This window comes from Perognathus longimembris, chromosome 16 (assembly GCF_023159225.1).
Source record: "Perognathus longimembris pacificus isolate PPM17 chromosome 16, ASM2315922v1, whole genome shotgun sequence".
Classification (NCBI taxonomy): Eukaryota; Metazoa; Chordata; class Mammalia; order Rodentia; family Heteromyidae; genus Perognathus; species Perognathus longimembris.
In genome coordinates this window covers 19791820-19819515 of record NC_063176.1, presented here as the reverse complement: position 1 = coordinate 19819515, position 27696 = coordinate 19791820, and the positions used below count along the sequence as shown (strand labels likewise).

At 37.6% G+C, this 27696-nt stretch overlaps 1 protein-coding gene and 1 pseudogene across 28 annotated transcripts in view; both read right to left on the bottom strand.

Annotated features, from left to right (window-relative positions):
* Sec31a (SEC31 homolog A, COPII coat complex component) overlaps positions 1 to 27696 on the bottom strand; it is a 69884-nt gene that overhangs the window by 17272 nt on the left and 24916 nt on the right. For 6 of the 28 annotated variants that reach the window (XM_048364577.1, XM_048364573.1, XM_048364575.1 and 3 more), the window contains exons 11-22: positions 24331 to 24564; positions 21177 to 21251; positions 20080 to 20118; positions 19527 to 19604; positions 15715 to 15790; positions 14812 to 14990; positions 12758 to 12884; positions 10667 to 10812; positions 8765 to 8938; positions 5963 to 6139; positions 2661 to 2753; positions 1619 to 1742 (exon numbers count right to left, since the gene is read on the bottom strand). In XM_048364577.1, coding sequence (XP_048220534.1) covers positions 1619 to 1742; positions 2661 to 2753; positions 5963 to 6139; positions 8765 to 8938; positions 10667 to 10812; positions 12758 to 12884; positions 14812 to 14990; positions 15715 to 15790; positions 19527 to 19604; positions 20080 to 20118; positions 21177 to 21251; positions 24331 to 24564 — 1522 coding nt within the window. The remainder of the gene's footprint in view (positions 1 to 1618; positions 1743 to 2660; positions 2754 to 5962; positions 6140 to 8764; positions 8939 to 10666; positions 10813 to 12757; positions 12885 to 14811; positions 14991 to 15714; positions 15791 to 19526; positions 19605 to 20079; positions 20119 to 21176; positions 21252 to 24330; positions 24565 to 27696) is intronic. The other 22 variants (XM_048364580.1, XM_048364584.1, XM_048364590.1 and 19 more) reach the window with 7 other exon arrangements.
* On the bottom strand, positions 21270 to 23192 carry LOC125364849 (annotated as a pseudogene).

The following is a 27696-nucleotide window of genomic DNA, read 5'->3' as shown; positions in this document are numbered from 1 at the left end:
AACTATGCAGGACTTCACATCCAGAGCACCTCCTTTCTCAGAAAAAGTTAACACAAAAGTTGGTGATAGCTCTGAACCCCCAACTCCTGCTTTTATTCCAAGTTCACATCAGGAAGTAACACCATTACATTCTGCATGACTTAGTGGGTAGGGTGAACCTCTACAGAGTAAATGAATAGATCTGCTATTTGAAGACAATGCTTTCAACACAGAGCACTTGAGTGAAAGCCTGCATCAAATTTGTAAGAACAATCACTTTAGCCTTGAATATATTCATTAGGAGTGATCTTACTAGGTTATGGAATCTTGTTTATAAATAGTTGTTTAATCTTAACAATTTCCCCCTTTGAGACTTTTACTGATTTAGGTCCTTTGTTCTTAACTTTGAAACCATAATGATTTTTCACTTTTATTTATTTTTGGCAGTTCTAGGGTTAGAATTTAGGGCCTTTCTGCTGAGTTATACATAGCTACAGCCTTTTTTGAACAAGATATTTTAAATATAAGCTCTTGCTTTCTGTCTAGGCATGGGTTTAGACCATGATCCACCTATTTTAGGCTTTTCATGGAAGCTGGGATGGTAGGCATATGCCACTATACCCAGCTTCTTCCCAATAAGATGGAGTCTCAGGAACTTTTCTGCCCAGCTGGCCTGGAACTTCGACTCTCCTGATCTCAGCCTCCCATGCAGCTGGGATGATGGACATATATTTCTGTGCCCAGTTATTGGTTGAAGGGGGTGCCATGTGTATGCCTGGGCCTCGCTGTAAACCCCAACTGTCCAAATCTCTGCTTCTCAAGTAGCTAGAATTATACATGTGAGTCATCAACACCTGATTTTTACTTTGTTTCAAATGCAACTATTTTCTAAAACAACAGAATAAATACATATTAGGATTACACATGTGAGTCATCAACACCTGATTTTTTACTTTGTTTTGAATGTAATTGTTTTCTAAAGCAACCAAATAAATATACATTATTACATATTAATAAAAATCCACAGAATGTGCAAAACCAAGAATACATATTAATGTAAACTATGGGCACTGGGGAGATGGGAGGCATCATCGTGGGTTCACTGAATGCAGCAAATAAACCATTGTGGTGCAACAGAGATGTATAATGGGAAAGTTTATCCATATGTGAACACTGTGTACTTTCTGCTCAATTTTGCTGTAAGACAAAAACTCCTTAAAAAACAAAGTCTATAATACACAAACAAAATAAAAAACAAAAGCCACAAAAATAAATAAACCACACATTCCAAAAATAATTTGTGTCATCTTGCTAAAGGAAAAGAATATGTACCTTGTGTTCTAAAATTCTATATCAAAATCATAGGACTCTGAATACTCTTTAAAAAGTCTTAGTAATGGCTCAGGAACAGTGCTAATTGTTCTGAACAGTGTGATAAAGAAGCTACTTCGTACTATGATGACTCAGGACACCTCTTAGGGAAACTGTTTTTCAAGAGTAGGAACTTGCTTAGAAGTCTTCTCAGAGTACTTATTTTATTAAAACTGATTAGACTGTAGCTGTGGTGCAGCTAAGTCAACGGTTACTACATGAGATAAGCCATGCTTCTGTGAAAAGACCTCAAGGTCAAACTACTTACGCTGTGTCTGTGGATAAGGTGGTACCTGGGTATGCATATGACCCGAAGATGCAGAAAACTGAGAGGCAGCATTTGGAGTAACATTTCCATGCAGTATAAAGCCTGGAGGTGGAGGATTTTCTCCCTAATAAATGAAAATATGGTTAAAAAAAAGAAGAAAAATATTATATTTGGGACCAAGAACCAAACAAGATAGCCTTATAATGTCTGAAATGGAAGTATCTATTGTTTGTGTGTATGTGCTAGTTCTGTGGCTTTAACTCAGGGCCTAGGCACTGTCCCTGAGCCTTTTGTACTCGAGGATAGTGCTATAGCACTTTGAGCCACAGCATCATTTAAAGATTTTTTTTTCCTAGTAGTTAGAGAGAGTCTCACAGACTTTCCTGCCCAGGCTGGCTTTGAACCAAGATCCTCAGATCAGAGCCTCCTGAGTAGCTAGAATTACAAGCATGAGCCATCGATGCTGGCTCCATTTCTACTTGCACAACTTTATTGTACAGGAAACACCGTATCTTATATGTACTATCTTCCTCCGAAAACCACACATTATGAGCAGTACATAATGATTTAAACATCCAAAATAATTACAATAAATGACAAGATGCTAACAGCCTCATAAAGGTTTCAATAATACTTGTAAGTCACCAGAACTTTTCATCAGTAATTTCCGTCCACTACTCCACACTCTAGAAATATGTATAAATGTCAATTTCTGCAATGCCAAATTAAAAAAGAAAGAAAGAAAAAGAGTAAACAGGAAAAATACCTTCAGGAAAATTACACTTAGATCATGGTTAGAATCTTGGTTGATATTTTTGTAGCTCAAGTCAATTTAGAATTGTGCAAGGAAAGATAGGGTAATAAATTAATCAATTGCCCTAAAACTGCCTCTTGCATCCCCAAAGCAATAAAATGCAATAAGCAGGCAGACTAATGCAGACAGGGGAAGGGCATGAAGAAAGGAGGGGGGGTTAGAGAATATATAACTACATCTATTTAGGTGAGCAGAATCTTGCTCAAAGAGGAATAACGAAGGATATACCTGTGTGTCAGAGGGAGAGGCTGCAGGTGGATGGCTGGGAAGGGCAGTAGGAGTTTTGTTACTCCAGGTAGTGACAGTAGGGGCAATTCTAACCTGAATTGAACAAAGAAATACCAATCACAGAAAATAAAAAATAAAAACGTTAAAAGAAGAAAAAAGAAAAACTTAAAAGGTATTAATAGCCGGATGCAAAGCAAAAAGTAAAAGCAGCAAGGTAACGTATATTAGTTAGGTGATTGCATTCAACAGTAGCTGGGATTTCAAAAGAAAAAAATATGGTGCAATGAAATAAAGGGAGGGAAACAGAAAAAGAAATCAATGTGAAAATGTAAATCAAAGCAAAAGAATGCCTTTCAAGAATCAAGAGCAAGTAGAGGAAGTGAGATCCTTTAAGATTCTGGAAAGAATAATGAGTAAAATAATGATGTCTGAAGCATTCCTATCTTTTCAGCTGCTAGGATCTGCAAACTTATCACTTATAAGCTCACTTTTTCGGAAATTATTGCAGTAAAAAAATAGTTTCAAGGCTGGGGATATGGCCTAGTGGCAAGAGTGCTTGCCTCGTATACATGAAGCCCTGGGTTCAATTCTCCAGCACCATGTGTACAGAAAACGGCCAGAAGTGGCGCTGTGGCTCAAGTGGCACAGTGCTAGCCTTGAGCAAAAAGAAGCCAGGGACAGTGCTCAAGCCCTTAGTTCAAGGCCCAGGACTGGCCAAAAAAAAAAAAAAAAAAAAGTTTCAAATGAGGCTTAAAAATCGCACAGAATATTTAAGTTGAATGTTAAGGATTAACCAGTCTAAGTCTTGCTCACAAAAATCAAGGCACAAAGTATGTGAGGGGCTTGTCATACAACTCACTGGTGACAGAGCTGGGACTGATTTCACAGCTCTGATTCTCACACTGGTGGCTTTGTATGTCACCCCATACTAACTACATCCGAGTCTTTTTTGAGTTTTGTTCTGTTTTTGTGGTGCCAATCCTGGGGCTTGAACACAGGGCCTGAGCATTGTCACTAAGCTTTTTTGCTCAAAAGTAGTATTCTACCACTTGAGCTATATCTGGCTTTTTGCTGGTTAACTGGAGATAAGTATCTTATGGACTTTCCTACTTGAGCTAGCTTTGAACAGATATCAACATCCTGAGTAGCGAGGGTTATAGATATGAGCCACTGGCGCCTGCTTGAAACCTGTTTTTTCTTTCCTTTGGTCAGTGGTGAGGCTTGAACTCTGGGCCTGGGCACCGTCCCTGAGCTCTTCAGCACAAGGCTAGTGCTCTACCACTTTGAACCACAACTCCATTTCTGGTTTTCTGGTGATTAATTGGAGATAAGAGTCTCACAGACTTTCCTGCCTGTGCTGGCTTTGAACTGTGATCCTCAGATCTCAGGCTCTTGAGTAACTAGGATTAAAGGCGTGAGCCACCGGCGCCCAACTTGGAGACTTATTTTTAAGCCATCAAAATCATTTTTGTAATAAAAACCTTTGTAGAAACTTGTGTATATGTGTGCATGTGTAAAATAAAAGGAAAGCTGTACTAGTTGAGGTGGGAGTAGAATATACAAATCTAGCCTCTTCATTCTTTTATCTGCCTACAAACACTACTTTAAAACTGCAAGCTGTGTCATGATTCACTCAGTTTATCATAATCTTTCATCAAGAAAAATCACTAATTTATGATTGCATTTTTTCTTAAAATTTAAGATTTGTAAATCAAAGTCTTTCAATGCTTTTACTACTTCCTAGAAAGACAGAGAAACCCAAAGACATGAGAAATAAATATTCTCTCCTCCCACTGTAGTTGCCTTGCTTTCGTACCCTGAAAGACAGCTATCCTTCACAAAGGGGGCATGAAAGTTCTAATCCCAACTTGGGTAACAGAAAAGAAGACACTTTGGAAAGAGAAATAATTAAGTAAAATAGTAATCTTTGAAATGTTACTATCTTTCAGGCTACTAAGAATGTATAAATACACTGTTCATAAGTTCTCTTTGCTGGATTTCATGATAGTCACAAAAAAAAATGCACAAGGGTTAAACACAAAACACACGAGAGACTATGAAAATCAAATGGTAAGTATTACCTAGTCTGCCAGAAAGGAAAACCAAAGCCCAGAGATGTGAGGGGACTAGTCAAGGTTCATATAACTCTCTGCCATGAAAAACTGAGAAATTACAAAACTCCGTGCCTTAGAACTCTGACAAGATGCTTGACATCTCTGCCTCTTATTTTTCCCAGACAACATCTGGTCTACCCCACTTTCATTACCAACTTTCTAAATGCAATACAATCCCCAAGTGGGTGCGAAATTTGTGTATTTTGTTTGGTAGGATCATCGCAAGCTAGAACAATGCCAGAAACTCACAGTCTCAAAAAGTAATTGTCAAATAAATGGAAAAAAATAAAATGGAGTGCTCTAGCTAGTAGTTTTGTTTAAGGTAACATATTCTGATTAAGTTCCAATCTAAAACAGAAAAAGAGTAGAATTATTTTTTCAGTTTTGTCTGATTTTGTTATAATGAAAAGTAAAAGAGCCTATCAACCCTATCACCAATTTTCTCTTCTTTAAATAAACAATCTGTTAATATTGTTATTAATCAAGACCATTTAGTAATTAAGGAAGAGAAACAACTTTTCATTTAGGAACATGAAGGTCATCTGTTGATCTGGAAATATAAGTTTCTAAGTGAGACAGTAAAAAACTGTAAGCCCACATTATATGCCATTAAACACTTAGTAATATAAATGAAATTATTAATCCTTAGCATTCTCCATGACTACTTTACCTTCATTAATTTGCTTTTCTCTAACATCCAAGGTATCTTTAAAAAAGGGGGTTATATTCTAGATTGTCTTTATTGTGTAGAAACGGAATACAGTTAACTTGTACTAAGGATGGAGAAAAGAATACTTTATAAAAATTATTTTATAAAGTAGTTTAAAAAAACTACATTGTAAGATTTTCTCAAATCCTTAAAAAGATTGTTCTCGGTACCTAACAGCTTTTTAGATTAATCAAATGGAAGTCTCAAGGAAAGATGCACATGCGTAAAGGATGTCTGATGAGAAATTACTGAGAACAAATCTTCCTATAGAGTTTAAAACTAACTTGTATCAAAATATAATCTATTTGATCAGACTAAAGGGATTATTTCAAATAGCAGGCCATAAACCCCACTTTCAGGCATCTACACAGTACAATTATTAAAACTATGTTTTTACCATCTCACAGATCTTTTGCCCAACAAACTATAAATTTAAATAAGAATAAACAGTCCTACTTTATTTGAATCATGTTACTCACATGGGGATAATATTGTTGAGGTTGAACTCTTGGCATCTGTGGGTGCCCAGCAATTGACCCAGGCCTGCCCTTGGATGGCTGCTGCTGCCTCTCGTAAGGAATTCTGGATAATTCCTGTCCTTGTACAGGTTGTCCTTGTGCTCTACACAGTCTGTCACGAAGCTGCACAATATTTGGCTATAAGCAGCAAGGAAGAAAAGAGAAAATATTGTTGCATTCACACAACAATGATAGCATGTTGATTTAAAGTAATGTGATTATGCGAGAGGCCATTTTTGTTAATATGGTATACAAAAAAAAAATCATACAACAGTCCTTGATATGTAAGGATTCAACATTGACTAGTACCAAAGGACCATCATAAATAGTGTGGCTTGTAGTTTAACTGAGGCAAGGATTTAAACCATGCTTATTTCATGTCACGTATTACCACTACTTTTTAAAATATTTATTTACTGTCAAAGTAATATACAGAGGGGTTACAGTTTCAATCACTACTCTTGTGATTTTTTTTCTTTATGAATCAACTAAATAAGGTCCCCAAAGAAAATGAACTTGCTAAGATACTGATGAAAGCAAACAATGATCTAAAAATGAATTTTTAAAAGAAGAGATTCTTTAAATAACTTAAGATACTAAGATGTCAAATTTGGATCTCTAGCACATTTAGATCTATGATTATATAGATTTACAAAAGTTGAGCATATATATGATGGCCATAAATACGTTTTAGGTGTTAGCAAAAATTTTAAAAGCAATGTGTTAAAATGTTTCATCAATAGCTTGTTTCTATGTCTTAAAAATTAGGCAATCATATAAATTTGTTAAAGGCTTTATGGGGTCATTTATACTTATAATATATTTTGTCTTTTATAGGGAGCAATTATATACTACAAAGATATTCCACAGTTTTAGGACTATTTAAAAATAAACTTGCAGTTTCTGGTTATATTGAAGTATATTAGTGTATACAATTATTAATGTAATTATATAATTATTAATATATGTTATATATTAATAATATACCTCAATATAACCAGAAACTGCCAAATAAGTAATACCAAAGAATGTTTTTTTTTTATATAAAGGATGTTATGAAAAAAGCATGAGAAATCATGTACAGAAAATGTATATAAGAGCCAGGTGATGGTGGCTCATGCTTGTTAACCTTAGCTACTCTAGAGGCTGAGATCTGAGGATTGTGGTTCAAAGCCAAACCAAGCAGGAGAGTCTGTGAGACTCTTATCTCAATTAACTACCAAAAAACTGCAAGTGAAGCTGTGGCTCAAAGTGGTAGAGTACTAGCCTTGAGCAAAAGAGCTCAGGGACACCACCCAAGCTCTGAGTTCAAAACCCATGACCAATAACAACAAAAAATACACCAGAAAATGTATATAATGCCAAGTGTGGTTGAACTTGCCTATAAATCTGACAATCTCAAAACAAAAGAGTACATTATAAGCAGTACTAAAAACAGTCTAATCCCTTTTTCTTTGTCTATCTCAACTATATCTCAGCTTTTGTGCCCATGGCTAGGGTTAGCTGGAGCTAAGAGTCTCACAGACTTCCCTGTCTTGGATGGCTTTGAACAAAAGATCCTCAGGTCTTAGCATCCTGAGTAGCTAGGATTACCAGCTAAACATAGTCTGATCTTAAGACTAGATGATCTAAAGGTCTAAGATTAAGTTAGTCTAGGATATAAGGTCTTATTAATATATCTCAATATAACAATAAGAAAACCAAAAGTTGTATAAACCGGGCACTGGCTACTGAGCTACTCAAGAGGCTGAGATCTGAGGATCATAATTTAAAGCTAGCCCAGGCAGGAAACTTGGTGAGACTCTTATCTCCAATTAATCACCAGAAAACCAGAAATGGAATTGTGGCTCAAAGTTGTACAGTACTAGCCTTGACCAGAAAAGCTCAGGGACAGTGCATAGGCCCTGAGATCAGCCCCACAGTTGATTTAAAAAAAAAAAAAAAAAAAGTGGGCTGAGACCGTGGCTTAGTGGTAGAATGCTTGCCTAGCATGCATGAAGCCCCAGGTTCAATTCCTCAGTACCACATAAACAGAAAAGGCCAGAAGAGTGCTAGCCTTGAGCAAAGGAGGCTCAGGGACAGGGCCCAGGCCCTGTGTTCAAGCCCCAGGACTGGGAAAAAAAAAAAAAAAAAGCTTTATAAAACTTCTTGTGCTGCAATCCTAGCTACTCAGGAGGTTGAGACCTGAGGACCACAGTTCAAAGTCAGCCCAGGCAGAAAAGTCCCAGAGACTCTTATCTCTGAAATTAAACACCAGAAAACCAGAAGTGGTGCTGTGGCTCAAGTAGTAGAGCACTAGCCTGGAGCTGAAGAGCTCAGTGACAGCACCCAGGCCCAGAGTTCCCAGCCCCACGACCGACCAAAAAACAGCTTGTGCTAAAATCACCATAAAGAAACACTTTCCCTGTCACCCAGCATTCCTATTAACAAATATTTTAAGATATGAGCTGGATCCTACAGTTAAGAATACACAAAAACAAATAAGCAGACCTGGATATATGGTGTGTGTCTGCATATACACATACATGTATATATTAAGTGCATATATTATACTACAATAGCCATCCTATGTCCCTGGCAGAGCTAGGGTACATCAAAATGATCCTTGAATTATGTAAGTAACATTTTCCATTTCACCTATTTAGGCAATAGAAATTCAACTGTTTCAAACCCTCCAGGTGCATGTGCATGTCTAATACCAATACCATGACTCATTTCATTCATTCATTAAAAAGACGAAAACAAATTGATGTTTCTAATTACCTGATTGGTGTTGTCAGGCAGAAAAGCCAAGGCTGCAGCAATACTACCCTGGGCTGCCAACAAATTGGCATACTGACTCATCTTCTCAGCTAAAAGAACTCCTACAGTATTTGTGTCCGTGGCTTGGGTGAATTGCACAGCTTTTCGGAGGATGACAACTTTCTCAATCAGATCCTAAATGAGAAAAATAAGGGAGAACAGAAATGCTAAGATCATTTGTATGAGAAGCAGTAGGAAAAGAGAAAGGCACTGAGATTTTCAAAACCTACTACAATTCCCATTACCAACCATATTTGAAAAGTGCATAGTATATTTTATATACTATATGTAATATATATGTACATCTATATGTGTGTGTGTATATATATATTTCATTTTAGGAAATGGAAAAAGAAGTGGGGAAGAGGAAGGTCTTTTACTTATGGATAGGACGTATGCTACTCCCTTCTCCTAAACATTCTTTTTTTTTTTTTTTTTTGCCAGTCCTGGGGCTTGGACTCAGGGCCTGAGCACTGTCCCTGGCTTCTTTTTGCTCAAGGCTAGCACTCTGCCACTTGAGCCACAGTGCCACTTCTGGCCATTTTCTGTATATGTGGTGCTGGGGAATTGAACCCAAGGATTCATGTATACAAGGCAAGCACTCTTGCCACTAGGCCATATCCCCAGCCCCTCCTAAACATTCTTAAATTGCTAGTTACTTGTCTACTGACGTAAGACAGGCAATTAGCCAAAGTGAAAGTGACTGGCAAACAGTTTCTGCCTTTAGGTAGAAAGTGTGTCCTAGCAAGCAGAGGAAAATTATGAGTGTAAACATCATATTATCTTTCCTATAACAATACCATTACTGTGGAGTGACCCATGAGCTTTAAAGGGAATATATGCTATAGAGTATGTATTGCTGAATGTATCCCAAGGGCCCAGTGACTTGGTATCCAAGGTGGGACTATTAGGGTCAGACAGTGAACCCTGTAAGTAGGGTGTACAAAGAGTGAAACAAGTGTTTTTCTTTCCGAAGCTCTTAAAAGGAACACTTTGATTTTCTACCTTATTTTTAGTTCCAGTAAAATGATCTTTAAAGCAATGACTCTGCTGATAAAATATCTTCCTATAGAGAATAAATATTATTAAGAAAATGTAAGACTGCTAATTATATGCTCTGGAAAAAAATCTAAAAATATTGCTGATTCAGTTGCCTGAGACTAGTCCCATTTTTACTTCTTCTCTTGTTTGTTTACTTGTGCTACAGGGAACTCCATTTACTTTTTTTTAAGTTCTTTTTTTTTTTTTAAGCCAGTCCTGGGCTTGGACTCAGGGCCTGAGCACTGTCCCTGGCTTCTTTTGCTCAAGGCTAGCACTCTGCCACTTGAGCAACAGCGCCACCTCTGGCCTTTTCTATATATGTGGTGCTGGGGAATGGAACCCAGGGCTTCATGTATAAGGCAAGCACTGTTGCCACTAGGCCATATTCCCAGCCTCCATTTACTTTTTACTTTCATTTTTCCTTCCTCATGAAGATTTTCCATTGGTTCTTGCATGCCTCCTATCCCTTAGCCAACAGCTCTTGGTGAAGTCACTGAAGGATGAAGGAAGGCAGGAGAGAGCAGCATAAGGTAAAGAGCTAAATCCTATGTTCAGTGTTCCTGCCATCACTACCCCTAATAAACTTCTATATCAGTCACAACCTTGACCTTGCAAGAGCTGCAATCCCATTTTTCTATTCTATCATCTCAAACATTGCTCCTTTAAAGACAGAAATAAATGCACATAATTATTCAGCAAAAAACTATAAAAAGTAAAAGATGAAAGCAATACATATCTAGAATAAATGAATTTCTAGAATATAATCTGATCTTAGAGTGAAAGAAAATGCTACAAAGCAAGTTTTTTTTTCCAGACACTAACCTGAAGGGACAGAGGATTGCTACCATCTTGTGCTTTAGTCCAACAGGCAACTAGTTTTTCTACATTCCCTGCACAAATATAGCAGAGACATGCCTGTGCCTGCAGGAGGCTATCTCCTTCACTTTCAAGCCTAGCTCCCAAAAGATCTACAAATCAAGAAGAAAACAACAAAGTTAATACATACATACATACACACACACACACACACATATACATACATACACATACACACACACACATATATATGGTTGTGAGCAGCTCAGTAATATTTTTGAGGAATGCACTAAATTTCATAGCCAGTGAGTGGCAGAGAGAAACAAAATTACTCTAAATGCTGGGTAAATATTTATCTTTAGTTAAGTAAGTGGAATTGGATTATAAATCACAAGTAGTAAGTGATTCCCAAAGATTCTATATCCAGCTGTAAAAATGATTTCCCTAAACCATATTAAAATAAAAAGGAAGAATATTTGAAAATAAAATTTCTAATGGTGAATGGAGAGTGAGCAAATGTATATATAAAAAGTTTTATGCAGGGCTGGGAACATGGCCTAGTGGTAAAGTGCTTGCCTTGTATACAGGAAGCCCTGGGTTCGAGTCCTCAGCACCACATATATAGAAAAAAGCTAGAAGTGGTGCTGTGGCTCAAGTGGTAGAGTGCTAGCCTTGAGCAAAAAGAAGCTAGGGACAGTGCTCAGGCCCTGAGTTCAAGCCCCAGGACTGGCAAAAAACAAAACAATAAAAATTTATATGTGTAAAAAACTACTTAGGGACAGGAAGAATAATGAGGGAGAACAATGGAAGGGGTGACATGGACTAAGAAGCATTGTACTCATAACTTAACTTATGGAATTGTAGCCTCTTTGTACAACTACTTAATAAAATAATTCCTAATGTCTCATTGGGAAAAAACTTATCAGTAGTAGATCTATAAATTATTTAGCAAAATACAGTTAATTGTCTAATTTTCATACTTGAATGTTTTCAAGGTAGGAAATGGTTGAAGCTTTTTTTGCATGGCATCCTGGGGCTTAAACTCAGAGGTTGGGTGCTGTCTCTGAGCTCTATTGTTCAGTGCTAGCACACTACCACTTGAGCACAGCTCCACTTCTGGCTTTTTTAGGTGCTTAATTGGAGATGAGAGTCTCCTGTCCTGGCTGGCTTCAGACTATGATCCTCAGATCTCAGCCTCCTGAGTAGCTAGGATTACAAGTGTGAGCCATTGGCACCCCAGCTGTTTGGAGCTTAAAAAAAAACAAAAAAACAATTTTGTCATAGCTAACATTTAGCAAATGAGCAATATATCAGTGCCATTTAGAGATGAATTCAATGAGATTTTAAAAAATAAATTTTTCCTAGGTAATAACAGGAGCAAGTAGCAGAGGCAAATATCTGAAACCAGAATCACAAAACAGTATTAAAAAGTGAGGCTATGGCTCAAGCAGTAGAGTGCTAGCCTTGAGTGAAAAGCTAAAGGACAGCACGCAGGCACTGAACTCAATCTCAGTATGGCACAATGAACGAACAAATGGGGAAAAGAAAAAAGTAATGTACTTGATTAATATATATATTTGTGTGTGTGTGTGTGTGTGTGTGTGTGTGTGTGTGTGGTGTTGGAGATTGATCTGAGCCCCTTTAACTTGCTAGGCAAATGCTCTGCTACTTAGCTTAGCTATATCCCCATCTCTATTTTATAATTCGTGTGTGTGTGTGTGTGTGTGTGTGTGTGTGTGTACACATGTGCACTAGGAGCTTGAACTCAAGCCCTGGGCGTTATTCCTTAGCCTTTTTACTCAAGGTTGGTGCTCTACCATTTGAGTCATAACTCCACTTCCAGTTTTTGGAGATGAGTCTCATGGACTTTCCTGCCTGCTCTGGCTTCAAAGCACAATCCTTAGTTCTCAGCCTCCTGAGTAGCTTGGATTACCGGTATGAGCAAATGGAAATGGCACTTGGTTTGTATTTTGAAATTCTTATTTGTGATTAGTAGGTTTACAACAATTTCTAATAAAGGACTGTCATTAATTTTATTTACAATATACTATGTCATTTATATAACATAATACAGTTAACGGAAAGCTTATTTCTTACCACAGAGGGCTGAAAATTCATCTGGTTTTGCGTAAGTCAATACTGCAGCTAAAGCCTCTCTCCAATTTTTAAGATCACAAGATTCAACAATTTCTTTCCAGTTCTTCATTACCACTGCAGTGATGAGCTTGGGAAAGGAAAGTGAAGGGAAAATTAACTTTTTATAATATTAACGTACTTTCCCCCCGCCCCTCCCAGTCCTGGGGCTTGCAGTCCCTGGGCTCCATGTTTTGTTCAAGGCTTGTGCTCTACCCCTTGAGCCATATAGCCACTTCTGGCTTTTTCTATGATTAGCTGAACCTACCAGGCTGGCTTTGAACCATAATCCTCAGATCTCAGCCTCCTGAGAAGCTAAGATTACAGGCATGAGCCACCAGTGCTAGGCAAAAATGAACTTTATAAATGCATAGTTAATTTAAAATTAACTCTGAAAAATTAACTCCGGCTAATCAATTACATCTTTCTTTCAATTCATTCATTCCTGCACTCATTCATTCATTAATTGGCTCACTCACTAACTTGTAGTACTAGGGATCTAACCAGGACCATATGCATAAAATCCACTACTGAACAGTATTTCCAGCAATTACTTTTCAAAACCACTAATCACAGTATTTCATATTAAATAAATTAGCTGCAAAGTGAAGTATATAGGTCAACCAAATGGCTCAATAGATAGCTTATTTTTCCTTAGAAAAGCATACAACATATTTTATAACATGCTGAGAAGAAAAGTATAACATGCTAATAGAACAGGAAGATGTCTGATGAATGAGGAAAACTGCCTAAATGTACAAACTTTTGAGAGGTAATTTAAAGTAGGAAATAACTTCACAGGAAGAAAAAGACATTCCAGGCCAAGGGGACACTGGGGACAAAGTCCCCACAGAAAGTGTATGTATGGGGTAAAAGGCTAAAGACAGTCACTGTGGCTAAAATACACACAATAGAGAGAAACACAAAGTGAAAGAGAAAGAGAAACTTGAGCCGAGGCTGCAGAAACTGACAACCAGTGTTGGTGGGATTCAAAACGGGTGTGATTTTATGCAAATAATTTCCACAAAAATTGCTCTTTATGATATTGAACATTCTTAACAGCTTAACAATATTCAGACTCTCTGCCCTAGAAATTCCTCTCCTAAAAATTAATCCAAATTTTGCACGAATCTTTACTCATAATGAAGGTTTTATTCCTGTACAAACAATAGTGTTTACCTACATGAAATCTTAGTATACATCTGAGCATCCCCAAATAAAGTATATATCTTTCCCATATTATAGATCAATTTAAATTTTTCTAAGAACCTTTAAATTATGTGGAAAAATGTTTCCAATGAAACTGTAATACTTACAAAGTCACATACACATATAATACACATAATCTACTTTTAGTCAGAAAAAATTCTATAAACACGGAAAAAAATCTGGGAAGCTATGTACCAATCCATTGGCAAGATTGTGGGCTGCTATGTTTTTATCAAATTTCGTGCACTAACCTCTTAGAAATATTATTAAAACTTTAAGTTTAAAAATTACATACATGGGGCTGGGAATATGGCCTAGTGGCAAGAGTGCTTGCCTTGTATGCATGAAGCCCTGGGTTCGATTCCCCAGCACCACGTATATAGAAAATGGCCAGAACTGGCGCTGTGGTTCAAGTGGCAGAGTGCTTAGCCTTGAGCAAAAAGAAGCCAAGGACAGTGCTCAGGCCCTGAATCCAAAGCCCAGGACTGGCAAAAAAAAAAAAAAAAAAAAAATACAAGAACCACAAAAACTGAAAAACATCTTGCCAAAGTGTCGACAACTATTTCTGAGTCAAGAAATTATAAATGGGTTTTTAAATTATAGGTTGTTTTCTGTACCTCAATTATATGTAATAAAAGTATATTACTTTTATAATCTAAAATGTATAAATATTTGTGTAATTCCAGTGCTCAGGAAACTGAGCAAGAAGATCAAAAGTTTGAAGCCAGTCTGGCTACATTTTGAGACTCTGTGTCAGAAATAAAACAAAAAGATAAATGTTAATGTTTACACTTTGAAAAATTACATACCCTGGTGATTTTGCTTTGGGATTTTGCAAAGTACTTTTTCTGGGTCCGAGCCAAGAGTTCTTGTCCCCCTGCTATGGCCAATATAATTGCATCAGCCATTCGATTATCATGTAAACAAAGGTCAACAGCACTCTCAAAATTACCAGTCAGTAAAGCTTGAGTAATTAAACCATCAATATCTGCAATAAGGAAATAAAACACGCAAATTATCAGAGATAGTTGTTACAACAAAAATGACATATGCCTGTTTTTATACATGACAAAAATGGAGAACATAGTGCCAATTTTTGAAAACTGGTGGATAAAATTTCTAACACAAATGTAGTATTTATGAAGGAGAGCTATAAAACTAAACTAAGATACATGTAAGATAGCATTTGTAGGCTGCTTAAACTGGGTTACTGAAAAATCACTTAGGTATCAGAATATCCTTCCTAAACTATACATTATCTCTACTAATTTCTTCCTCAATTCTTTCTATCTTTGATAAAATATTTCCAACCAGGCACTGTGGTATATGTCTATGATCCCAGCCCTTGGAAGGCTGAGACAGAATAATTACTTGGAAGACTATCCTGGACAAGATCTTATCTCAAACAAAGCAAAATACACATATATACACATACAAATGCACATACAAATGCTTCTAACTTAAAACTATCTTCAAATTCTTTTTAATAAACTTAAATCAACATTGGCCCACCTGCGTGTGGCAAGCTTGACCATGTGGTGTTTGCCTTCATAACCTGAACCTGAGATCGGCCGGGGGCGCGGTCCCAACTCCTGAGTCTGGGCTGCAACCCTGGCCAGTCAGTTTACTTTTTACTTCCCCAATAAATCCATCCTTTTATCATCTTTTTGCTGGGGGGGGGGGGAAGTTAAATCAAAATAACATGTACTTACCCCCACTGATGGAAATATTAAATGTTCCTTTAGCTGAGGGTAGAAATTCAGAGTCTTGCATTTCTTCTTTGATACACTATGGAGATGAAAAGGGAGCAATTTAGTCAAAGCCAAGTATAGAATAATTTTGGGGTTTTTTTGGCCAGTTGTGGGGCTTGAACTCAGGGCTTGAGCACTGTCCCTGGCTTCTTTTTGCTCAAAGCTAGTACTCTGCCACTTGAGCCACAGCGCCACTTCTGGCTGTTTTTTATATATGAGGTGCTGAGGAATCGAACCCAGGGCTTCATGTATACGAGGCAAGCACTCTTGCCACTAGGCCATATCCCCAGACCCAAGTATAGAATAATTTAACCACAAACAAAATTTATATCTGATGATTCTTACTGACAATAAATTGATAATATGCCAACTTAATCCAGAGATGGTTTCTTATCTTAGTTTACACTAGGCTCTATCACTTTCTGATTTATTATTTTCCTTACGCAGACAGAAAAAAAAAACAAAACCAAGGTGATCAGAAATGTTCTTAAAACAAACTCAAGCCAGGCCCTGGTGACACATGACTGTAAATCCCAGCTACTCAGGAGGCTGAGAGCTGAGGTTCATGGCTCAAAGCCAACCTGGGTAGGAAAGTCCGTGAGATTCTTATCTCCACCTAACCACTGGAAGTAGGGCTGTGGCTCAGGGACAGCACCAGCACCCAGCCCCTGAGTTCCAAGTCCCCACAACAAAACAATAACAACAACAACAACAAAAAAAAACCCTCAAGTGTATATATTTATTATAGGTATCAGAAAAGTTATTACCAAAAGTTAATAATCTGCCAGGCACCAATGGCTCATAATTGGAATCCTAGCTACTCAAGTGGGGATCACAGTTCGAAGCCAGGCCAGGCAAGAAAGTCCGTGAGATACTTATCTCCAATTAACTACCAAAAAGCTAGAAATGGAGTTGTGGCTCAAAGAAGCACAAAAGCTCAGGGACAGTGCCCAGGCCTTGAATTTAAGCCCCAGCACAGGCAAAAACAAATGAACAACAACAACCAAAAAAAAGTGAAGACTCTGTTTTCTTAGATACCCCAATTCTGAGTAGCTTGAAACATCTAAAATGTACATGATTTATATATAATTTAAGCCAGGTACCAATGACTCATACCTGTAATCCTAGCTACTCAGGAGACTGAGCTCACGATCGTGGTTCAAAACCAGCCCGAACAGGAAAGTCCGTGAGACTCTTATCTCCAATTAACCACCAGAAAACCCCACTGGCACTGTGGCTCAAGTGGTAACCAAGTGCTAGCCTTGAGCTGAAGAGCTCAGGGACAGCGCCCAGGCCCAGAGTTCAAGGCTCATGACTGATAAAGCCAAATAAATACATAAATATAATTTAAAATTTAAAACAAACATATTCGACACATCTAAAAATTCCAGTCTATTAGGTATGCTTATAGGGTCTTTTTGCTTTAATTAAATTATGAAAAAAATCCTTGATGTTTCTCAGTACAAAAGCAATATAGGGCCAGGTACCAGTCGCTCCTACCCATAATTCTATCTACTCAGGAGGCTGCTATCTGAGGATCTTGGTTTTGAAGCCAGTAGAGGCAGAAAAAAACAAAGAGACTCTTATCTAAAATTAACCAGTAAAAAAGTTGGAAGTGGAGGCACGGAAAAGTGGTAGAGCACTAGTTTTGAGTGAAAAAGTCTAGCAGGAACTTGAGGCCCTGAGTTCAAGTTCCAGTCCTAGCAAAAAAAACAAAACCCACAAAAACAACTAAACCCTCAAAAAGTACTATAGGGGGCTGCAGATAAGTGTAACTCAGTAGTAGAACACTTGCCCAGGATATGTGAGGCCCTGGGTTTGATCTCCAGCACCATAAAGAACAAATTCTATTTGTATATATTTGAACATAACCAAATCCAATTATATATTTCATGTTTACTCAAATTAGTCCTATCTGTCAAAACAGGTTAAACCGGATATATGTGTATGTGTGTGTGTGTGTTTGTATATGCACATACATAGATCTGTGTGTATAATTTGTAAGGCAATAGTTTGAGCATTGAAAAAAATTGAAATCTAAAATAATTCAAATCCCAAACTCTAGTCACATTAGGAACATGTAACTTATAAAGGCTATATTAATATTCTAAATCATTTCTTCTTAAAGAAAAATACTGCTGGGTACTGGTGGCTCACATCTGTAATCCTAGCTACTCAGGAGGCTGAGATCTGAGGATCATAGTTCAAAGCCAGCCCAGCAGGTAGGTCTGTGAGACTCTTATCTCCAATAAACTAATCAGACAATGCTGAAAGTGGAACTGTGGCTCAAGGGGTAGAGCACTAGCCCCGAGCACAGAGGCTCAAGGACAGTGCCCAGGCCTTGAGTTCATGCCTCAGGACAAGCAAAACAAAACAAAACAAACCAACCCTACTCTACAATATAAGACAAACTATCTTTTGTGCTTGTGTGCTAACTATACTTTAATGTAAAGCCCTAGAATTCAAAGTATTGTGGAACTGAGACAGTGCAGAGTACAGCATAACTTCAGGCAAAAAGTTTAACTCGTTATTACAAAATATCAAATATAACAGCTTCCTTTCCTCAACTGAATAAAAGCATTCAGAAGCAGCATGGAAGAGACCTTGGTTTTAATCCCCAGGATCATATACAATGCACACATACAAATTTTCCTTAACTGTTTTTCAAATTAGCTTTCTACAGCCTTTTATGTATGAATTTTTAAAATATACACAAGGTCAAAATGGTACAAAATTGGTAAAAGTGTAGATTTTATCCCTTTAAAGACAATTTTTCAATAATTGTTACCTATAATTCATGCTATATTATCAAATTATCTTTTACTTAAAATACAGTTAATGGAACTAAACACAAATGAATAAACACAGTAAGTATAAATAACATTTATCTATCTACAATTCTCTCAAGGCATTCCCAAATTAGTTCAAAAATGTTTAAGATTTTATCCCTATCTTGTTTTCTTGTTAAATGCTAGGAGACTGACTTCAAGGAAAAAATGCTTTTTAATGATCATCTTAAGTCTAAATATATTAATATATTGTTTTCAAAACTTACTAAATGATTATATAAAATATTCCATACTCAAGATATTCCCATATCACAAAAGGCAATGAAAAAGAAAAAGATGAGATGAGAAGTAAGAACTTGTGCATTAATTTTCCAAAATAAAATCAAATTAGAAACAAGGGAAGCAAATTATAGTCGTAGTTATTAGTGGTTAGAGTGCTCCAGAAAATCAAAAGGAAAAAAATTAACGATACAATTCTGTGTTCAAGGACTCTTAATTAGTGACAGCAATTATCAAGCATAACTAAGGAGCAATGAACAGTAAATCATGACAATCAGTTTAGTTCAGTGAAGTGTTCTTTATTTGCACTCCAAGTTCAGGGGCTAATTCAAAGCCTATACTATAGGTAATGGTCACTAAATATTAGTACGCTAAGAAAATGATTAAGTTGACATGCAGTAAGCAGCAAATTTCCAAATAAAATCTTTCATTTTAACATGCTAACAGCCACCTTACTATATTCAGTTAACTTCAAATCAGCTGTTATTTTTAAACAGTCCAATACACAAACTAGGTAAGAGAACTAGAGTTCAGGGGTGATACTTCTATCAGCCTAGGTAAATAGATTCCTACTGTATATAGCTTTAGGAAAACACTATGCTACAACTTCATTTTGTAAGGTAGTCAAGATAATTGTCTATGTTTCAATGTGAGATACATAAATATCACATACTTGCCCAATATAATATGAAAAAAAGTAAGTACCTCTCCCAAGAGCTGCTCTTCAGCAGCAGGGGTCTCCTCCCCATCACTCTGTGCTACTTGGTCAGGGTCTTTAAGAGCCTTTGGTACACAAAACAATTACAGAGGAAGTTGAAGAAGGTAGCATTAAAAGTTTATTAGTAACAAGGAAGACGAAAGACCAAACCAATAACATCCAGAGCTAGTGTGATCATAAGAAGGAATACCAAGTAAATTTACTTGAGAAACATTACAAGAAAAGCAAAGAACAATTACTAATATCTTCCCCCTTTATTCCTACCAAATGTCTCCCATTTGTTGCCTCAAGTATCTGAGCAGTCATTTGATTCCAATTTTCTTCTTTTACAAAACTTAACTATACCAAAATAAAGGAATGCTTTACCAGCTAAACTTAACTGAGAATTATGAATTTATTAAAATATTTAGGATCAGCATTATTTTTGTACCATAAAGTACAAAAACCATAAACAAGTTCTTATACTTTTTTCTTATCAACTTTCAGAAGGTAGCTATTTACTTTTTTCTCTGAAGGTGCTATTTTTAAAGACCTCCTTACCACATCGGATCCATCCACTTTGTTCAAGGCCAAAGCAATCTGAAATAAAAATAACAACTCACCTACTAACTGGAATTCTATTTTAGGACATACAACAAATGTTCACCTCTTAGCCTATTTTTGTTGGCAAAAATCCACAGAAGTTCTTATTAGGGATAGGTTTTTTGCTTTTTTTTTTTTTTTTTGAGGAAGGGTGATTGCTTCCTTTGAGCTGGTTTGGGGGCAGGAAATCAGGGCCTGGGCTATCTCTGAGCTTTTTTGCTCAAGGCTAGTGCTTAACCACTTGAGCCATAGTTCCACTTTTGGCTTTTTTGGTAGCTAATTAAATGTAAGAGTCTCACAAGCTTCCCTCCTGGCCCAGAGCTGGCTTTCAAACCCAGATACTCAGATCTCAGCCTCCTGAGTAGCTAGGATTAAGGGCACAAGCCACCAGTACCTGGCTGATTTCACCTTTTTAAAAGAGATTTTTAAAAAGAGAATTGCATTGTTACTAAGATGTTGTACAGAAGGGTTATCATTTTGTAAGTCAGGTAATGAGTACATTTCTTTTTTGGACAATGTCATCCTAAAAGGGATTTTTCTTTAAAGTTAAACTATGGAGCAAATCACTTGGGACTTTGGTTTTTATTCAGATTCAGTACAAAAATTCATACTTTTGTTGCAAAATATTTACTTGTTAGCCGGATCAACTCAACACAGTTTGAAAACTGTGTGCCAAAAGTATAAATAAATACAACTCAGGTGGATAAGTGTGGTACAAGGAAAAACAGAACTTGGGGGGGGACTTCTAAGTTTCTTCCCCCAACAAAGCCACTGTTTACATACCCTGTTAAAATCTCAATGTTATTTCTACTATTTGAGACTCATAGTGTGTTATTTGTCAAGGCCAAATTGTTCCTGACCATTTTGATTGGTTCTGGCAAATTCTAAGTCCAAGTACAAAGTAAGAGTTTTGCATTTCAAAATTTTAGCAAACTAGCACCAATTCTTATAAAATGTTTACTTTCAGATTGGACATAATTTGTGAACAACTTTATTAAAAGAGATAAGTGAATATTTTATTAAAGAACAGACACTTAACTTTCCCACAAGTTTACCTTCTTTCCAAGATCTTCTTTTCTGTATCCTAGAAGCTCCAGGTATTTCCCACGAGAATCATCCTCAAAATTTACCTAACAAAAAACAAAACAGATTTTTTTTTTCCTGCTAGAACAACATTTAGTCTTTAATCCCAGATCTCTGAAGGTGATGTCACAACAGGTGATTAAAGCTCAAGATGCAGTTTTATTGAAGCTGCATCTGCCCAAACTCTAGGCCTCAGTTCTCTCAGACAGAAAGCTTCAAGGCCCTGTGGTCAGTGTGGTCAGATGATTGGTTGCTGTTTCCTTGTTCTTCTGCCTTCAACTGGTAATGTGCTTCAGTAAGTGCCCTTAACTTCTCTGCAGCCTGCTCAGGGGTGAGGTCCCTCTGAGCCTGGGCAAGCATTTCATACCCAACCATGAATTTCCAGACTGTATCAGAGTATAGAAGTGGAGGGTAGTAATGAGCATGCAGCTTCCAGTGGTCCCACTTGGCCCTAGCTTCTGACCCTGTAGGAGCCCCATGCCAGCCCATGGAGTAGGGAAAGGATGTCTCAAATAGGTTGTCATACTTGGTCAAGAGCTTCTTCATGATGGAGGCTAGTTCATCTTGTTCAGCAGGGGTCAGCTCAGGCAGCCTCCATACATGCCGCCGTGGCAGCAGCAGCGTCTGGAAGGGCCACACTGCCCAGAAGGGGACCAGCACTAACCAGTGCTCACTTGTTAGAACCAGACGTTCCTTCCTAAGGAACTCCTGGCAACCATACTCCATTAACAAAGGCTCACCATGCTGACTCTGATAGGCTTGCTGAGACTGCTCCTCGTGCTGAGCAATATCTGGCAGGAAACTGCTGGCCCACACCTGGCAGTGGGGGTAGGGGTTAGAACAGCCCATCATAGCTCCTTTGTTTTCAAAGATCTGTACCCAAAGGTACTGAGCACCCAGCAACTCTGTGACTGAGGCCCACGCATTGATGACAGCTCGAATTTCAAGGAGCGACATGAGTGGCAGTGTCACATCCGACCAGGGGTGGAAGCACATGACTTTACAAACAACTCTCTGTCAGCCTCTGCTTGGAAAAGGGGGTGATCACTGGGACCTGGATCAGGAGCATCTGACAGCAGAGCTGGGAAGTCAGTGTCAAACAGGAAGGTGCCATCATAGTGGGGTTCATCTCACCATTGGCCCTTGTGGCCCCAGGACACAGAGGGTTGCAGGGGTCATGGCGGGGCACTGTTTTCACATGCTGGGGCTCCACTTGCCCTTGCCAAGGCCGCTTCATGCGATGAGCTGACACCAGCACCCACTCATCCTGCAGCGGGCTGTAGCGAACATGCTGATGCTCCCACTGGCTGCTCACTCATACAAGAGGAAGTGAGGGTAGGGATAGGAGATCTGCTTTTCTATTCTTTCAGCTGTCTTTGTTTGAGGACTACCTTTTGTAGACAGCTCCCATGCTATTTCCTATATCATACCAGCTGACTCCTGACTCCCTTCAGGGAAATCTCCATAGCACTCCTCTCTCTGTATCAAAACAGATTTTTTTAAACAAAGACATATTTAAAGCCTATGTATTTATAAGAACTGGTCAAATTGTAAGCAAGTTATTACAAATATTTAAAATCTACTGATCTGGAAGTCACTACTAGCCTTGAGCTCATAATTCTTCCTGCCTCAGCCTCCCAAGTACCAGGATTACTTTTTAGGTGTGTTCCACTACACCTCATTAACTGGCTACTACTAATAGTAAGTGTACTAGTAACTAATTAACCTGGTTGAAAAAGCTTATTTGCGATCTATAATTTTGCAAAGTACAACTCATGTTCAGTTTACGTGAGTACAAAACTTACACTATATGAAACATTCTGTAATCTAAAACTTTCATCAAAATTCACACTTAATTATGAAATATAAAGCCTACAATTTTAGAATTTAAATACGTATTACAGTAGAAGCAAAATGATCCGTCAGGAAATTTTTCTTGTTGATCTATTGTATGTTTGTTTGTTGCCAGTCCTGAGGCTTGAACTCAGGGCCTGAACACTGTCCCTGGCTTCTTTTTGCTCAAGGCTAGCATTCTGTCAACTTGAGCCACAGCTCCACTTCTAGCTTTTTCTATATATGTAGTGCTGAGGAATCGAACCTAGGGCTTCATGTATATGAGGCAAGCACTCTTGCCACTAGGCCATATTTCCAGCCCCTTGATCTGTTGTGAAAACTGCACTCCTATGAAAGGGATTTCTTACCTTCCTGAAATTCCTCTTTAATGAAAGGATAAAAACTATCTCTAACTTCTCCTATATGCCTCTTCTCTTTCTCTCTTCTCCCATTTTCCTTAACTAGTTTCCTTTTAGATACTAAATATTTTGTTTCTATTATGGTAAACTTTATGTTCTAATTTAAAATAGGTCTACTGAATGTTCTTTTCTTAAATATATCTTTGTATTATTATTTTAAAAATACTTCAATTTGGTTTGTCAAAGGAAAGAAGGAAGAAATCTTATGATGTAAAAAGTTATGTTGCCGGGTGCTAGTGGCTCATGCCTGTAATACTAGCTACTCAGGAGGCTGAGATCTGAGGATCATGATTCAAAACAAACTCAGGCAGTAAAGTCTCAGACCCTTATCTCCAATTAATCACCAAAAGGCAAGAAGCAGAGCTGTGGCTCAACTGGTAGATTGCTAGCCTTTAGCAAGGAGTAATGTTCAGTCCCTGAATTCAAGCCTAGGATCAGCACACAAACAAAAAAAATAAATAATTTTCTTAGAACTTTCAGAAGATTTTAATTGAAGTCCATGAAACTCGAATTAAACTCCAAAAGTGGAGCTGAGGCTCAAGTGCTGGAGCACTAACTTTAAACACAAAAGCGCAGGGACAGTGCCCAGGACTGGTTTAAAAAAAGTAGTTAGGTACACTTCTTATTAGGTTTTCAGTCAGTTTCTTTCCAATATAGGCAAGAATGGCCTTGACCCAAGATCTTCCATTCTTAGCATCTCAATTATAGGGATTATAGGCATGCAATACCACCTTAGCTCTAGTTTCTTAAATTTCACCATAAAATTCCTTTTACACCTTTTTAAGGCTTTTACACCTTTTTAAGAGCGATCTTAAAATAAGGACAGGTAATTTTACAAATAATAAAATACAATGGTTTCAAATACTAACTTTACCTTCAAAAAGGACCACACATTTTTCTCAAACTCAGTCTGAGAAGCATCGATTTTTTTCTGGCAGTAATTGCTAAATCCTTGTGACTGGACGACCTGCTGCAGTTGATCTGACCGGCTGAGAAACTCCTTTTCTGTTACCACTTGACTAATAAATACACGCTGCGGCAGCTGCTGCTCAGCTCCCTGCTGGGCCTGCACTCTGACGTTCTCAAAGGTAACTAGTTTGCCTCCAAACTGTAACAGAAGAAGTGAATGGGATCACATTTAACCATCATAAAACACTATTGGAAATGATCAACTGTGGACCAAATACATATCAATTTGGATGAATTTGGCTTATATTCTCCCCTTCTTTTTCAGAACTTATGAAAATAAAACTGTAAGTAAAAGGCACACAAATGAGCAAAATAAGTTTTAGGTAGTACCATGATTTGGAATTTCACAAGAAGATAAAACAACCGAGTCTCCCTAGCTAAGTTCTATACTGGGTTTCATAAGAGATTTAGATTCATTTATTTACATGTTTCTATGGAAAATAAACACTAATATATATGAAACATACATGCAGCAAGCTGGCAGAAATGAAGAAAGAAAACAGGAACTAGGTAACAAAAGATTTCAATCTCCCACACTCAGTAATAGATATATGGACCAGTCAGATGACCAGTACATTGAGAGGATTTGGAAAACACTCAGATAAACGAAACTCACAAAATATTACAGAACACTTCATTCACCATTAACAGATTATACAATTCTCATCAAAGTCACACATAACTTTCTTCAGGGCAAAACACCTATTAAGCCAGTGAACAATCAAAAATTTAAGATTAAGGGGTATGAGGCAAAGTTTAAGTGACAGAACATCAGCCAATGAGCAAAAGCATCAGATCAAAAATTCAAAGTTTGGTCTTGGCCCAAAATTTAAAATAATTAAGACTGAAATTGTACAAATCATATAAGAATACAAACTTAAGACAGAAATGATTGAAAGCAATTTTTTCCAACCATAGTACAATAAAATTTTAGAAGCAGAGATAACTGGAAGGTTCACAACTATGTGAAAGTAAAATAATGGATTCTTGAACTAGTAAGTCAAAGAAGAAATTACAAGGGATATTAGAAAATATCTTGACATGAACAGAAACAATAATCTAAAACTTATGAAATGTATTTAAAGCACTGCTAAGAGAAAAATTCACAGCAGATAATACACTAAGAATCTCAAAGCAACCACATAATCTAACCCCAAAGGAACAGAACAAAAAGAAAAAAACTAATCCCAAAGTTATTAGAAGACAATAATGAAGATAAAGTAGACAAACTAAAGTGAGTAAAAGAAACAATTACTGAATAGCCTGAGATCTGAGGATTATGGCTCAAAGCCAGCCCAGACAGAAAAGTCCAATTCACTACTCAAAAACCAGAGCCGAGCTGTGTCTCAAAGTGGTAGACCACTAATGTTGAACAAAAGAGCTCAAGGACAGTGCCCACACCCTGAGTTCAAACCCCATGACCACCACCAGTAACAATAAGAGTTGACAAATGGACAAACCTTAACTAGGCTGAATAAGAAAAGAAGACTCAAATAACAAAAACCACAAGTGGAAGCACAGATTTCAGTTTTTTTGTTTGTTTGTTTGTTTTTTGGCCAGTCCTGGGGCTTGGACTCAGGGCCTGAGCACTGTCCCTGGCTTCTTCCCGCTCAAGGCTAGCACTCTGCCACTTGAGCCACAGCGCCACTTCTGGCCGTTTTCTGTATATGTGGTGCTGGGGAATCGAACCTAGGGCTTCGTGTATCCAAGGCAGGCACTCTTGCCACTAGGCTATATCCCCAGCCCGGAAGCATAGATTTCATATAAGTGATATTGAAGAAATAAAAGGGCTATCTAGTCTATTACAAACAATTATAAAACAGCAAATTAGATAATCAAAAGGTATAAATTCCTAGGAATATCCCCTACACTAAGCAAAAAAAAAACACAAATAGAAGAAGGAAAGGTCAGAAAATAGTCATTATATTAAATGTACATTATATAAAAACTGTATTTAACTAGAAAGTAGGGATGGGATGGTAGAGATGAGGTAGAACAATGGAAGGGGTGACTCTGATCAAGATGCATTGTCCTGACTTCTGAATTGAAACCCCTTCGTACCACCATTTAAACAAACAAATAATAACGAATTTCTAACTATTAAGGTGATGAATCAGTAACTGAAAATTTCCCTCAAAGGAAAGGCCAGGCCTAGATAGTTTTACTTGAAAATCCAAACATTTAAAGAATTACTAAAACCACACCGGTCACTGGTGGCTCACACCTGTAATCCTAGCAGTTTAGGAGGCTGAGATCTGAGGATCGAAGTTCAAAGCCAGCCCAGGCAGGAAAGTCTATGAGACTCTTATCTCCAATTAGCCACCAGAAAACCCAAAGTGGTGCTGTGGCTCAAGTGTCAGAGCTCTAGCCTTGAGCTGAAGAGCTCAGGGACAGCACCCAGGCCCAGAGTTTAAAGCCACATGACCGACAAAAAATAAACTAAAAAATTAATGTGCTATGGTACACTATATAGAGGATAAAAATCACAAAATCCTATCAATTGATGCAAAAAGGACACTAAACACAATTCAATATTCTTCCACAATGCAGTGCACAAAGCAGGAATAGAGGTCCTATGGAAGCTGGGCATTGGTGGCTCATTCATGCCTGTAATCCTGGTTACTCAGGAGGCTAAGATCTGAGGTTTGAGGTTGGAAGCTAAAACGGGGAAAAAAGTCTGTGTGACTCCTATCTCCAGTTAGCCACAAAAAGCCAGAAGTAAAGCTATGGCTCAAATGGTAGACCACTAGCCTTGAGCACAAAAGCTAGAGTCAGTGCCCAGGCCCAGAGTTCAATCCCCAGGACTGGCAAAGAAAAAAAAAGTTGCTATTCATCATCTCTGGCATTCATGTTGGAACTTAAAATTAATATGGCAGTATTTGATGTAGGACCTTTAAGAGGCAATTTAGTCAAGAGGATGGAATATGTATGAATTAAATAAACACTTTATAAATGAATAGAAAAAAAAACTAGCCAGGACTTTCTCACATTTTAGCACACAACATTCTTTCCCTCTGGAGCATGCTGAAGCAATGCTATCTCAGAAGCAGAGACCAGGTTATCACCACCACTAACCTGCTAATGCTTGATCATGGACTTCATGAGCTTCTACTGTTCATAAATATCTTAAAATATCTATAAGCTACACACTCAGTGGTATTTTATTATAGCAACAGGAATACACTAAAAGGAAATTTTTCTCAACTCATAACCTAATATTATACTTACTGGTGAAAAACTAAGTTTGTCATCTAAGATTAGTAATAAGGAT